The sequence below is a fragment of the Pholcus phalangioides genome, unplaced genomic scaffold (assembly GCF_987345545.1).
Source record: "Pholcus phalangioides strain wild (caught in Gottingen) unplaced genomic scaffold, Ppha-v1.0 ptg000012l_1, whole genome shotgun sequence".
In the NCBI taxonomy this organism is placed as follows: Eukaryota; Metazoa; Arthropoda; class Arachnida; order Araneae; family Pholcidae; genus Pholcus; species Pholcus phalangioides.
Genome location: NW_028301605.1, coordinates 16,652,258 through 16,665,785, shown reverse-complemented (window position 1 = coordinate 16,665,785; position 13,528 = coordinate 16,652,258). Strand labels below are relative to the sequence as shown.

The 13,528-nt window shown below is 41.7% G+C and overlaps 1 protein-coding gene across 5 annotated transcripts in view; it reads right to left on the bottom strand.

Moving 5' to 3' along the window:
* The window catches only part of LOC149079672 (epidermal growth factor receptor kinase substrate 8-like), an 84,511-nt gene that overhangs the window by 14,111 nt on the left and 56,872 nt on the right, over nt 1–13,528 (bottom strand). For 2 of the 5 annotated variants that reach the window (XM_089240280.1, XM_089240281.1), the window contains exons 14-18: nt 12,785–12,996; nt 12,415–12,661; nt 12,137–12,301; nt 8,197–8,335; nt 687–839 (exon numbers count right to left, since the gene is read on the bottom strand). In XM_089240280.1, coding sequence (XP_089096406.1) covers nt 687–839; nt 8,197–8,335; nt 12,137–12,301; nt 12,415–12,661; nt 12,785–12,996 — 916 coding nt within the window. Of the gene's footprint in view, nt 1–686; nt 840–7,080; nt 8,336–12,136; nt 12,302–12,414; nt 12,662–12,784; nt 12,997–13,528 lie in introns of those variants that run through there. The other 3 variants (XM_089240283.1, XM_089240284.1, XM_089240282.1) reach the window with 2 other exon arrangements.

Below are 13,528 nucleotides of genomic sequence, written 5' to 3'. Positions count from 1 at the left end.
AATTTTTGAATAACTATCTTCTAATGGGAAAACGGGGGGGGGGGGAGTTGAAAATTATGTTTTATGGAATGTTTTATTTATGTTTTTATGGGGAAAACAAGTTCGCAAGAGGGGGGGGGGCACAGGAATGAGAAATGGTTGAAAGGGGGGGGGGCATGGACAAAAAAAGGTTGAGAACCACTGCTCTAACAAATGCGCAAAAAAATGCTCACTCCTAGAAATGCTTAGGAAAAGTGCTTACTCCTACAAATGTGTGGGGAAAGTGCTTATTCCTAGAAACGCGTAAGAAGCATCAGTACCCTCAGAAACACGTAGGAAGCTTCAGTACTCTCAGAAACGCGTAGGAAGCCTCAGTACTCTCAGAAACGCGCAGGAAGCTTCAGTACTCTTGTAGATGCGTGGGAAGTGTGCCTACTCCTACAAATGCAAGGGGGGGGGTGCGTACTCTTAGTAACGGCTTTTTAGAAACGGCTGGAGAGAAGCTTAGGTAATCCTACTAATACACAGGAAGTGTGCGTACTCTTCAGTATGCGTAGGAAGCTTCAGTACTCTTACAACTGCGTAGGTAAAGTGTTTATTCCCAGAAATGCGTAAAGAGGGTGCGTACTCTGTAAAATGCATGGGGAGCTTGGTTACGGGATCGTAAAAAAAAACCCATTAGTATACAGATATGCATAAATTCTCACCAGTTTTCATCAGAGACACTCTGGGCAAAGCCTGACTGCCATTCGCAGAAGCTGATCTCGGCGAAACGCTTCTATTGAAGTTATTGGTCAATTTCTCGTCGACGTCATCGGCATCGTCCGTGATGACCATGTCCGCTTGAAGCTCTTCATAAACTTTAAAAGATTAAAACAAAAAATAGGTGTTCAGAAGCACTTTTTAACAATGTTGGTTCATGTTAACAACATGCCTGGGAATAAAATTTCTCATCAGAAATCTAACTCAAGCTAGCATTGGGTGGGTGCTGGGTGGCCGACTCTCCCTGTCTCAACGAAATTCATAAGATCGAGTTCCCCTCGGTGCTCGTTTTACCCAAGAGTGCTCAATGGTATTGTGCTCGCTTTGGGGGGGGGGATGATGAGCATAGACCTGTGGTCGGAAAACTCTTCTCTTCTGTGCCCTAGCAACTATTAACTTGTGGTCAGTGCACTCTTAACGTATCGCACGCCCTCAAGTGCATGGGCACGGGGAGGGGGCTGAAAGTAGATGCTTGGTCAGCCGGGGCAACCAGTACGCATATTGGCGGCCCCCCCGTCATGTTGAAGGGGAGGTTAAAGGGTGAAATTTGCGCCACTCCCTCCCGGTGTTGTGCTCGGGGCACCAGACTAAACTGCTGCCTCCCTATTTGTGGCCCCCATAAAAATGAGACCTGGTTTAAATTTTCGAGGGTAACCAGTAAACTGGTAGGCAGCCATTTATAGCGAGGAAGGACCTCAGAAAAATGACTTTATCCGGAAGCCGATGCTCTTTAGCCGGCCCTGCTGGCGGCTCCCTTTATCTTGATCATCATTTGCCCGTGGTTTCTTCGCCCTAGTCGTCATTTACCACTGCCTTTACTCAGCCACCGTTAATCAGCGGTACTTAGGCATTGTTTCCAAGCTGCCTTACTTAGCCATCGTTTAATAGCGGCTCCTTTGCCCTAGCCATCATTTTACAGTGTCCTCACTCAGCTATCTTTGGACAGTGGGCTTTCTCAACCATCGTTTACGAACGGCCTTAAACAATCAACGTTTGCCAGTGGTCTCTCTCAGCCATCGTTTCCCCAGCTGTCTCACCTAGCTATTGTTTGCCATGGTCTCACTCAAACATCGTTCCATGATCTCACCCAGCTATTGTTTGCCATGGTCTCACTCAGCCATCGTTTGCCATGGTCTCACTCAGCCATCGTTTGCCATGGTCTCACTCAGCCATCGTTTGCCATGGTCTCACTCAGCCATCGTTTCCCCAGCTGTCTCACCCAGCTATTGTTCGCCATGGTCTCACTCAGCCATCGTTTCCCCAGCTGTTTCACCCAGCTATTGTTTGCCATGGTCTCACTCAGCCATCGTTTCCCCAGCTGTCTCACCCAGCTATTGTTTGCCATGGTCTCACTCAGCCATCGTTTCCCCAGCTGTCTCACCTAACCATTATTTGCCAAGCACCTTAAATAGTTATCGTTTGCTAGTGGGTCTCACTCAGCCATTGTTTCTTAGCTGTCTAACGTAGCCATCGCGTGTTGGATGAGATCTACGCCACGGAAAGTTTCCAAAAAAAAACTTAGACCACCCGACCCCTTCAAAGTGGAAGCGGGACCCTTCCATCTGAGGAATGTCCGAGGGGGGCCCATGTGGGCAAACTTCCGTTCTCATGGACAGAGGGGAACGGTGTTCCCCTCCACCAGCCTAGAGAAAAAACAACACCTACACTCTATGTACCATATAGCCATCCAAAACAATAATAATATAATTTGCATAAAGTATGTTATGACTTCGATCACATGACAGGGGTAATTCTCTACTGTCCCAAAGTTCATTTCATGATTGTCTTCAGTTTTTGTTATCAGTGTTATCTGAATATCACTTGCTGATGATTGTAATAATGATATCACTCTTGCAGTGTTACCACCATTGCAACTTGACAACATATCAGTGATGATAGGCCTCGATCAGAGTTCGTGTCGGTTGTCCCCGAATAACCGGGCTGTTACAGCAACAATTATGATAACCGGGATGCGATAACAAAAACTCTAATAACAATAACAGTGTGTGTAGTTTTCACTTTATCGAACACTTCTATTGTTTTTTTTTTTGGTCGCGTATCGAAATGATATACAAGCGCCATCTTTTTCATTATACTGCTAGTGCTCACTCAAGAGGCAGTCATCAGAGAGCTCTTGGAAGATCATTCCCGTGTGCCATTAGATTGATATTATTATTATTAGTGGAAATATTCGCGTGTGCGTGCGTGCTGGTTATAGTGATCGGTGATCGTAATAAGAACGCAACTTATGGTTGATCTTTCTTCGTAGAGGAGTGGGCGGTTACCTTTTGTGATCGGTTCTATGAGTTGGGATTTTTTCTAACATTCAAGGGTGTTCAGTCCTTAAGGAGAGTGCGGACCATTTAGTTAAGTTATCTTGGAAAAGCGTCGCGGGTTACTTAAGTGACCTGGAACTGTGTAACGGCTTGCTCAAGTGATCTGTAAATGGGCCGTCAGCCGTTTTGAGTGCTCTGGAATTGTGCCGTGATGATCCGTAAATATGCCGCATGTCATTTTTAAGTGATTTGGTACTGTGGTGGGGGTCACTTTAGCGATCTGTAAATGTGCCGCGGGTCACTTGAGTGATGAGGAACTGCACCGTGGGTCACTTAAGTTAGCTGAAAATATGCAGCGGGCCGCTCGAGTACTCTGGAACTGCGCCGCGGGCCACTGAGGTTATCTGGGAATATAGGAATAAGCCAGGGGGCACTCAAGTGATGTGGAACTGTACCGCGGGCCACTTAATTGATCTATCTGGAAATGTGCTACTTCTTTTACTTTGGAAAAATTACATTCCAGGTAGCAGGCCACATCAGGTGACTGACTGAGGATCCAGGTTCGAACCCCGTCGGTGGCACAGTGGTGGTCGGCTGAAGTTGGTTTTCTGACTTTGAGACAGCGCTAATATTTGAGCAGATCTCTCCGTTAAAAAAAAGTCTCGCTACAGAGAGCGACAGGCCTACAAATAATACAAATATTCAATCATTACACTTCACTGCTGAAATATAGATGGCAGCACCGAGAAATCAGATACAACACTAGATACGCACTCACACTTCCTGCACAGCTCAATGGGTAGTAAATTGCGCATTTCGATACACCGGAGCTGTGCTCGGTCTGAAAGAAAGATGACTGCGAGACACGATTATGAACCGGTCCTCCATGACCGGCAAAAAAAAAGCCTCTCCACAGTGAAGCAAGCAGACCTTCAACACGATAATTACGTAATATGAAAGCTCAATCATTTACCATCTTCACTTCAAAATATGGAAGACGGATGTCAGCGTCAGCAAGAACACGAAACAAGCGCAACTCTGACAGACAACATGAACACTTTTTTTTTTAGGGTCACGCAATACCGGAGTAGAAATTCCGCTTAGGAATGTTAACGAGGTGCCCGTACAGTTGAGAGTAGTAATGGGTGACTCCAAGGGCCACATTTGTCCCCGCGGGCCATGAGTTGACATGTATAACTTAATAAGAGTCTCGTTCCTATTGGGGAGTGGGGCGTTGGAATACTAGGCTTATCTCTAATGATCTGACGTGATGTCGAATGCATTGCGCGTGCGCGTGGAACTACGCATTTGATAATGTCTGTGCGTTTTGTGTTCGAGAAGAAGTGCTGCCATCTATCTGTCTTACATTAACGAGAAGTAGCAGATGCAAGAATTTTCGTGTTTGTGTAAGGAGGTTGGAGTAGGGGCTTTTAATTACTTTGTTTTGGGGGGGGGGGGAAGGGGCTTATGATGCTCTCACGACAGCCCCTGCCTGCTCTAGCGTATGAATTCTGTCATGGTAAAATGTCTCTTACATTCGTAGATTTTCTTCGTATATGTAGGTCGTAACCATTCAGCTTTATAGCTAGAGCTCCTCGAAAAATACCAGGCTGACTCATCCGCCATTTTCTTTAGCTGAAGTGTAGAATATTATCGCTATACACAATTGTAGAGAATCCTTGAAACTACAAGCTGACTCGTCCGCCATCCGCTCTATTCTTTGATCAAAAGTTTGGCGTCAGTATCACCACTATAGCCGATCGTAGAGCTGACTTCATCCGCCATCTTTGAGCCAAAGCGTGACGTCAGTTATGGTGAATTGCTTCTCCCCCCCCCCCCCCAAAGCAGCTCCTCATTTGCCATCTATGAGAGGAATTGTGAATTCAGTGTTAGTGTGCTACAGCCAATCGCTATTCCCCCTGCCCTGCTTTTTTACACATCTCTTAAGTTCCGAGACATAGCTTGGAGCTGCAAACCAGTTTTTTTTAAATTAAATATAGGTGGCGAGCCCGCTCATCTTTTTTTGGCGCCTGTGTCACACCGGGTGGACTCGCCGTCCTCCATTCTTAGGATAGGGGAATAGCCATTCCTTGAGTTACTGGAAACCTCAGGCTCTGACTCATCCGCCATATTTGTGAGAAGTCGGAGTGACTGCTTTTCACAAGGAGCTCTACGGCTAGCGATGGGAATCCGTCACTATGGCCATTCGACCTCACTACAGCGGCTAAGATAAATGTGGAGGTACGTGGGGAATCGAACCCCGGGCCTTTCACATGCAAAGCGAACGCTCTACCCAGACTGAGCTAACCCCCCCCCCTTCCCCACAATTATTATGCAAAACAAATGTAAACTTCTGCGGGGTCCGGGGAGGGGTGTGCCCCGGTTGTCCTAGTTACGGCCCTGGTCATGTTGAAACCGTATACAATTGTTTCGCAGGCCAAATAAGAATATAAAGGGTCAGAGTTTGTGCACCCAATGGATATGATCAACCTCTTTCGAAGCTCGAACACCGAGCATAGCCAGTATCAGAGGAGTGCTCCATGGGGGGGGCCCCCCCAAGGGGTGGGATGGCAAGGCTCCAGCCCTGGGGCCCGGGACGATTTTCATTATTTTTTTGTTTTTTCACGCTGTAAATACATCATAAGAGGGTCCGTAAAACATCCCAGACTAGGGCCCTACTCCAGGATGTGGGAACCATGGAGTACTCTTCTGATGTTGGTTATGCTCGGACCAAAACATGGTCCGGGAAAATAAGTGAGGCCATGGATCGTCGTGAAAAAGAATCAATCGTTTGTAAAACATTTAGGAATTACGAGGAAAATATGTGCGTAGCAGTAAACGTGCGGAAAATATCCATGACATGGGAAATATTCTCGGTGTAGTTTTCATGTGACACTATGGCGTAGGCAGGGGCCGCCACCATACAGGGAGTCCCGTAAGTGCTGATGCGGTCTTTATCTCATCAGCTGTCCGTCGTAGTGGTGCGATTCCAGTTTGAAATATGCTCAAAAAGGCATTCAGAAATTACCTCGTACCTGTTTTTTGAGAGTGAAAATACAGTGTGTGTAACAAAATAAAAAAAAAATTTACATTTTTAAACAGTGTCCCTTGTCCTCTAACTTCCAATCAGAAAAGCTGTTGCCCTGAATTCAAAAATCAGAGAAAAAGTTGGGAAAACACAGCGAAAACGAAGGAAAAGGGAGTGTTGTGTTAGTTTTTTTTGGCTCCCCTTTCGTAACTTTTCTCCGATTTTTGAATTCAAAAATATCTTAGCGAATATTGCACTTAGAAACATGGAATATTTCCTGTTGACCTCAGGAGAGACAGGGCAGCGGCTTTCTAACTGGAAGTTAGAAAACAAGGGGAACCATATAAAAATTTAGGTTTTTATTTTGTTGACACTGTATTTTCACTCTCAAAACTAGTACAGGGTAATTTTCGATCGCCTTTCTAAGCATTTCTCAGATTGGAATAGTATCTCTATGGCCATCATATCTTTTTTTTTAAAAAGGGGGGGGGGGCCCCGTCATTTCAACTCTTTTCCGGGGGAGAGAGCAAAGAACATAAACTCAATATATGCATAACATTTCTGCAGGGGCGTAGCCAGAAATTTCGTTCGGGGGGGGGGGGGAACCACTTTCATTTCGGGGGGGACCAAAGTGACAGAACAATGGATTTGGCCATCTTTTCCCTTTTTACGGTCATTTTCTCACATTTCGGGGTGGGGGGGGGACCAGACCCCCAAGTCCCCTCCCCTCGCTACGCCCTTACATTTCTCGCATAAAAATGTCTAAATGCTAGTCAGGGGAGCTCCCTCCCCCGACTCCAAGTGACGGGCATGAAAAAAAATTAAAAATTTCAAGTGCAGGAACACTTTAATATCTCGAGATGTGAAGCGGGGTTGTGTCCGGTCCTTCAATATATATCAGCAATGGTTTAAGTTCGGCAGAAATGGCAATGAAAAAAAAATTCTTATTACGAAAATAGCAAAAAACCAATAGTTTTGTAATTTTGGCAGTGCACATAAATAGTAATATACACAAAAAATAAAATAAAATGCAAATTCACGTAATTAACATTTTATTTATTTTATTTTTTTTTTTTGCGGAGAAGAATCTGATTATTTGACTAAACTAGGGAAAATAGTTACAATAGCTATTTCGTATATGCGAAAAAAAATATGTATCTGAATAACATTGTCTTGAGCAGGGATATAATTACATATTATACTCTTTTTCTCTCGAAGCTAATATCGTGTTATGTACATTCAAATATATTTATACATATAAAATGATTTCAGCGAAACTTCGATAACAAAACCGAGACATTTACAAGAAAATAAACTTCCTGAGACTATATATGTAAAAAAAAAAACTCAGTTATATAAAATTGTGATTCTAAAAAAAGAAAATATCGTGGAATCATATTATTTGATAATAACGTCCAAAACATTTTCGAGCACCTATTAGCACCCATGATAATAATAAAAAATCTATAAAAAACATCAAAATTTCGTCATAAAAATATATTCTTCATGTATATATACATTGTATATGTCCAAGTAACAAATCTCAATGTGGTGCGATTTGATCGAATTTTATACTTGTGAAAATTCGGTTTCATTTTTTTTTTTGTAATGTGGCGCATATTGTTGGGAAATATAACGCCCGAACAACATTTTCTTTCCGATAAAAATACATACATTATACAATAGTTGGATGACAATTCTGCATATGTCCGATGATGTGAACCTTTTAATGCGAAGAGAAATCAAGTTTCGATATCACTTTGTTTTGGTTCCCGATACATAGGCTTTCCGAAAAAAGTGTCTTTAATATAATATCTTTTGTACTCAATTTTCATCAGTCAAAAATATATGCACTGTTCTTCACAAACAAGTTCTTGGTAAGCAAAGCAAGCGGATGCAAGCACAAAAGGAACACACTCGCATGAGTTTTGATTTTTTTTTTTGCCCCCAGTATTTCTGTCGTACTACAAGAAGCTGCTCTATATATACACAAGACACACAATGACATTACAACGAAGGGTAATTTTTTTTTTTCTATGCTTGGCTTTGGCAGGAAAATAACTGGATGGAATCGCAGCAAAGAGGAGTAGGAAGGTAGAAAAGTTCAGCTTGAGGAAGAAGGGTGCATTTTTCAGAAGTATCTAAATTCACCTTTCTTTCCTTGTCGTTCCCTCTTGATCCAATCTGCGGGAGCTGGGTTTGGCAAGACTGGGTGCGGTTTTGGCTGTGATGATGGCGGCTCCCTTAAGGCACTTTCGGGAGAGCGATCTTGACCGACTGGTGAGTCGCTCTGAAAACAAATGAGAACAGCTATAACATGTCTTGATAAGTCACTAAAATCAACTTTTTCCCCCATGAGTGGAAAATCGTGCACAATGAAAAAATTTTCTACACATGAAATAATGAAAACTTACCCAATATGTAAGAATAATAAAATATCAATTTACAAATTTTAACCAGTTTGGTTTTTACCAATGAAATTACAATTAAAATTGTACATGCAGTTGAAAATCAGATTATGTACATACAATACTAGCTATATCTCACATATATCTCGCTATCTCTCATACCCTGCACTGCCTGGATTTTCTTCAATTACTGGGAGAATTGAAAAAGTGAAACCATTGTAAAGGCATATACATGCCCAAAACGCATGGTTTGAGAACCACACTAATTAAAGTAAACATTCCGAAAGTGATTGTTGAGGTCCAGGAATCACTGCTGCCGACAGCTTTCACTCATTCCAGGCATTTGCGCAGCTCTGAAGATTTTTTAAAGTAGCCTATCGTTTAAGTCAGGATTGGTATCTATGCAAAATTTGACAACAATTCGGCCTAAAATTGCAGATTTATATGGAGAACAGACACACAGACAGAAAACCAATTTTATATACTAGCTACAATACCTGGGTTTTCTTCAGTTACTGGGAAGATTGAAAAAGTGACAAACCATTATGAAAGAATGAACTATTATACATAATACTGGCACAGCATTAAAGAAGTGACAAACATGTAAAGGCAAGTAAAGGCATATGCATGTTTGAAACATATTGCTAGGGATTGTTTTACTAATAATCGCTTAAACTTGACATTGCAGCATGAGTGCATATCAGTTTACTGCAGTTTATAGCCATTATATAGCTTTTCTTCCCTATAAATTTACAATAAGAAAAGCAAATAATCTATTTGGGACCAAAAATTTCCAATACTTTAGATGCACACGTTTTACGAAAACAACCTTTCCACTTAGCAAAACTTACTTTCATGGTCCCAACTCTTGATAATATTGATTGAGATTTCCTGTTTGAAGCATTTACTCGCTTACAAAATTTTTCCATAATGGTTTTTTTGAAAAACATTAAAAAGCAAGATTCACTGTTCAGGGTGGACAAAAAGTCTGTAGAAACTTTAAAAACTCATAAAAACCGGAAAAAATAACCGAAATAATAAACGGTTTGCAGGGTTAGCATCGCTAGGTCACAGGAATTTTTTTAAGACAGGAAAAAAATAACTCACAAACAACCGACAGGTGGCGCTTACATACACAAGTCAAAGAAAAGGTACACAAATAACGAACAGAATGCCTCCAAATCGTTTATTACAGTAGTATGTGTTCCACATGACCACCACCACAGCACAGGCAAGCCACAAATCCAGCAACGGCATAGTGCAGCAGGTCCACATACACGGTTTACAACGATGAACTGGTTGTGGAGTAGGAACGTAAGTTCTTATAACCATCTCACTCGCATATTTCCACCGAAGTCACTCGTACCAGCGCCACCTATCGGCTGTTTTATTTTTTATAGTAATTTTTTTCCCATCTTCAAAAAATTCCTGTGACCTAGCGATGCTAATCCTGCAAACCATTTTTTATTTCGGTTATTTTTCCGGTTTTTATTCATTTTTGAAGTTGCTACGAATTATGCATATACTTGTGGATACTATGCAGGACCAGACCTTGAATCCTGCAAACTACACATCCACAGAAGGTGAAATCTGAAGGAGGTCAATTTCTTAAGGTCACAAACTAAAAGGGAAGGGCGATTTTTTATTACCAAGATATTATTTGCTTACACTTGAAAAATGTCCGGAACTCACCCTGATAACGAATAATAATTATCAATATTACAGTGATACCTAAATTTACATCAAAATGTTCAGAAACTGACAATGTAAATCAAGGTAAAAATTTCCAATGGTAATGCTCTGCTGGAGATAAATTTGCATATTTTATTTAATCGTATTTATTCGTCTTTTTTCAAGTGACTATCAGGGAAACATGTTTATCTAAGGATGCAACGTGAAAAGCCTTCCAGCTTTGCTGAAAATATGTCTGATTGAAAAAAATGTTAGGATGAGGCGGCACAAATGTGAGATCACATAGGTCATATTAGTGTGTATGAAGTTTTCAGTGTTATCAACCAAGGGCGTAGTGAGGGGGGGGGGACTTGGGGGGTCTGGCACCCTCCCGAAATGTGAGAAAATGACCGAAAAAAGGGAAAAAGATGGCCAAATCCATTGTTCTGTCACTTTGGTCCCCCCCCCCCGAACGAAATTTCTGGCTACGCCCCTGTTATCAACTACTTTGAAAGTGATGGGATTAGAATAATCCATATAAGAAATGGTATGTGTTGCCACAGAAAAAAAAAATGCAGTGTAAAATGTCAGCCACTGTGCGGTCATGTGGGCATCCTGCTGGATTCTCGTCCTGAGGATCCAGGTTTGAACCCTGTTGATGGCACAGTGGTGATTAGCTGTAGTTGGTTTTCTGTGGTTTTCTAGCTTCGAGGCACAAATGTGAGCCGATATCCCATTTGAAAAAAAGTCTCTCCACAGAGAGCAGGTAAGCCTACAACACGATACTGATAAAACATGAAAATTCAAGCATTTCCATCTTTACTTCAGAAAATGGAAACCAGATGGCAGCATGAACATGAAACAAGCAAGGGAGTAGCGGGGGAGACTTGGGGGGGGGTCTGGTCCCCCCGCCCCCGAAATTTGAGCAAATGACCAAAAAAGGGGAAAAAGATAGCCAAATCTATTGTTCTATCACTTTGGTTCCCCCCCCCCCCGAATGAAATTTCTGGCCTACGCCCCTGGAAACAAGCGCAACTCAACATAAATACATTAGAGCCAAAGCATACACCCAGAACATGCATTCTCCAGCATGTGCCGACTTGTTAAAAATTCCGTAGAGGAAATGTATATGAGGTACATGTTTGGTTAAGTAGTAGTAGTGTAAAATGCCATGGATCTGCCCCTGGATGGACGTATGATTGCTTGGGAGATCCCAATCGTAAATTTATATTAATTTTTCTTCATTTTTTTGTCGATTTCTATAAATCACAAAGTTCAATCAAGTCCAATCAATCATCAAGTTCTATGAATCGCATTCCAATATTTTTTAAATGTCCACCTTCAGCCGTATCACATGTCGAAATCATAGAATAAATTTGCCTGAAACTTCTTGTGAAATGTCTATAAAATTACTACTTGTTCAAGTTCTTAGAGTATTTCCAGTAGTAGTGCCTCCAAAGAAAGAAAACGCACAAATTTGAATCTGGTGAACATGTAGCAGCCACTCCATTCAACTCCCCCCTATCTTAGGAGAAGCATGGGTTGTTCAGAGCAATGACATGATTATCGATATTTCCATCTGGGAAATCAGAAAACTTAAGCAGCCTGTCAGACACCTTGCACCATTTTGCATAAACCAGGATGTCTTCTGTGAATACTCCAAGGTATTATGGATGACCACAAAATTATGCAAAAGAAACCAACAGGTGTCTGTCATGCTATCATCTATCGGTATGGTTTTTTTTCAAACCAATAACGGATAGTGTGACAAATCAAGCAAACACAGACCAATAAAATCAGCCGCTATTGCTGAGGCTGGTTATGCTTGGGGTAGACGGCGCAAAGGGTCAGGACAGGAATCTATGTGATGAGATGACCAATAACAGATGACTTCAAAAATAAATTTTGTGACCTCCTACAAATCTATTGCCAGAATTGTCTCCCCCCCCCCCCGCTATATATATTGCAACATGTTTCACAATTCAAAATTTTGAAATTCTATTCATGCTTACCGGTGTGTACATGCCATCTTTAGATCCATTGGTGCGACTTCCATATATAGGATTGTTGAAGCCATCGTCATCAAATGCCACGGAACCGACAATCGTATGAGGCACATGTGCAACCTGGCCATGAGCATTTCGAGCTTTCCACCACTTTCTACTGTCATCAATAACCTGTTGATTAAAAAAATAATTAAAATACATGCTTTTTACAATGAACGGAGAAAAGTATTGTGTGCAATCAAGTGCGATTGCATACGTGATGAAACCCAACCAAACAAACTTACCTCTAAATATTCGCCTCTCACCACAGTCAGCTCTTTGTCATTGTTGGCCGTTCTTGGGTACATCACCTGGACTATCCTTGCTCCCCTCGATTTCATATCTTCCAGGAACAGTTTCTGCTGGTTCTCCATCTGCCTGTGCGGATGATCCAGCGAATTCCCATGATCGATTGAATCGGCACTGAAGTCTGATCGCATGTCACGATGATCAGGATATTCATGATCAGATATCGGAGTAATGGCACCATTCCTAATCAAATAAAACGGGTATATTACTATACTTTTCTTCATCATGCACAAGCACATTTGTAGGTGGTTATACAACATAGTTTCAGGTAACAAAACAGAAGTAAACTGAGCAGCCCTCATTCACCTGTCAAAAGAATCTCTGGAAGGCATCTCAAAATTATGGCCTGTGTAATATCTTGATTCAAACGGCTGTTGCTGGGGCGACATGTCTGGCGAATGCCGTCCACCAGGAGATATTGCCCTCTCATTGCGTTCACTGTAATGGAATTCACTTCCATATCTACTTCCAACCTCTTGTCGTGAGGGCACTCGGTAATCTTGCCTGACTTCTGGATGCTGAAAGAGAAATTTGTCATGTTCAATTCACATCTTTATACGAGACATCCTAGCAAATTATACGTGTGATCAACTCAAGCTATCATTATCCATAACGAGAAGCCATTGCACGGCCATTCAGTTGTACATTTAAAAAATGTTTTACCCATCATAAATTTGTTTTAGACACGCTCGAAAGTTTTGACGTGAATATTTTCTTTGTGCCTACCTTTGCATAGTAGTTACTGACATAATGAAATTGGTATAATTGGTACATTTGGAATAGCTAACAGACGATACCAATATATACCAACAATACCTATTTAGCGTAGCTAACTTCTCTCAAGATATATTATAAAACAATTTCATTGCGAATGCGGGCGGTGGGTCTAGTGCCCAGACCAGAAGAGATAATAAAATCAACAGCATTAAAATCATTGGAAGCACATAATGGTATAATCGGAAATTTGTCTCAAAAATGCCCATCAGATGACACCATTGGCTTCTACCTACATTGCGAACCTCTCGAGATATAGGGTAAAACAATTTTGAA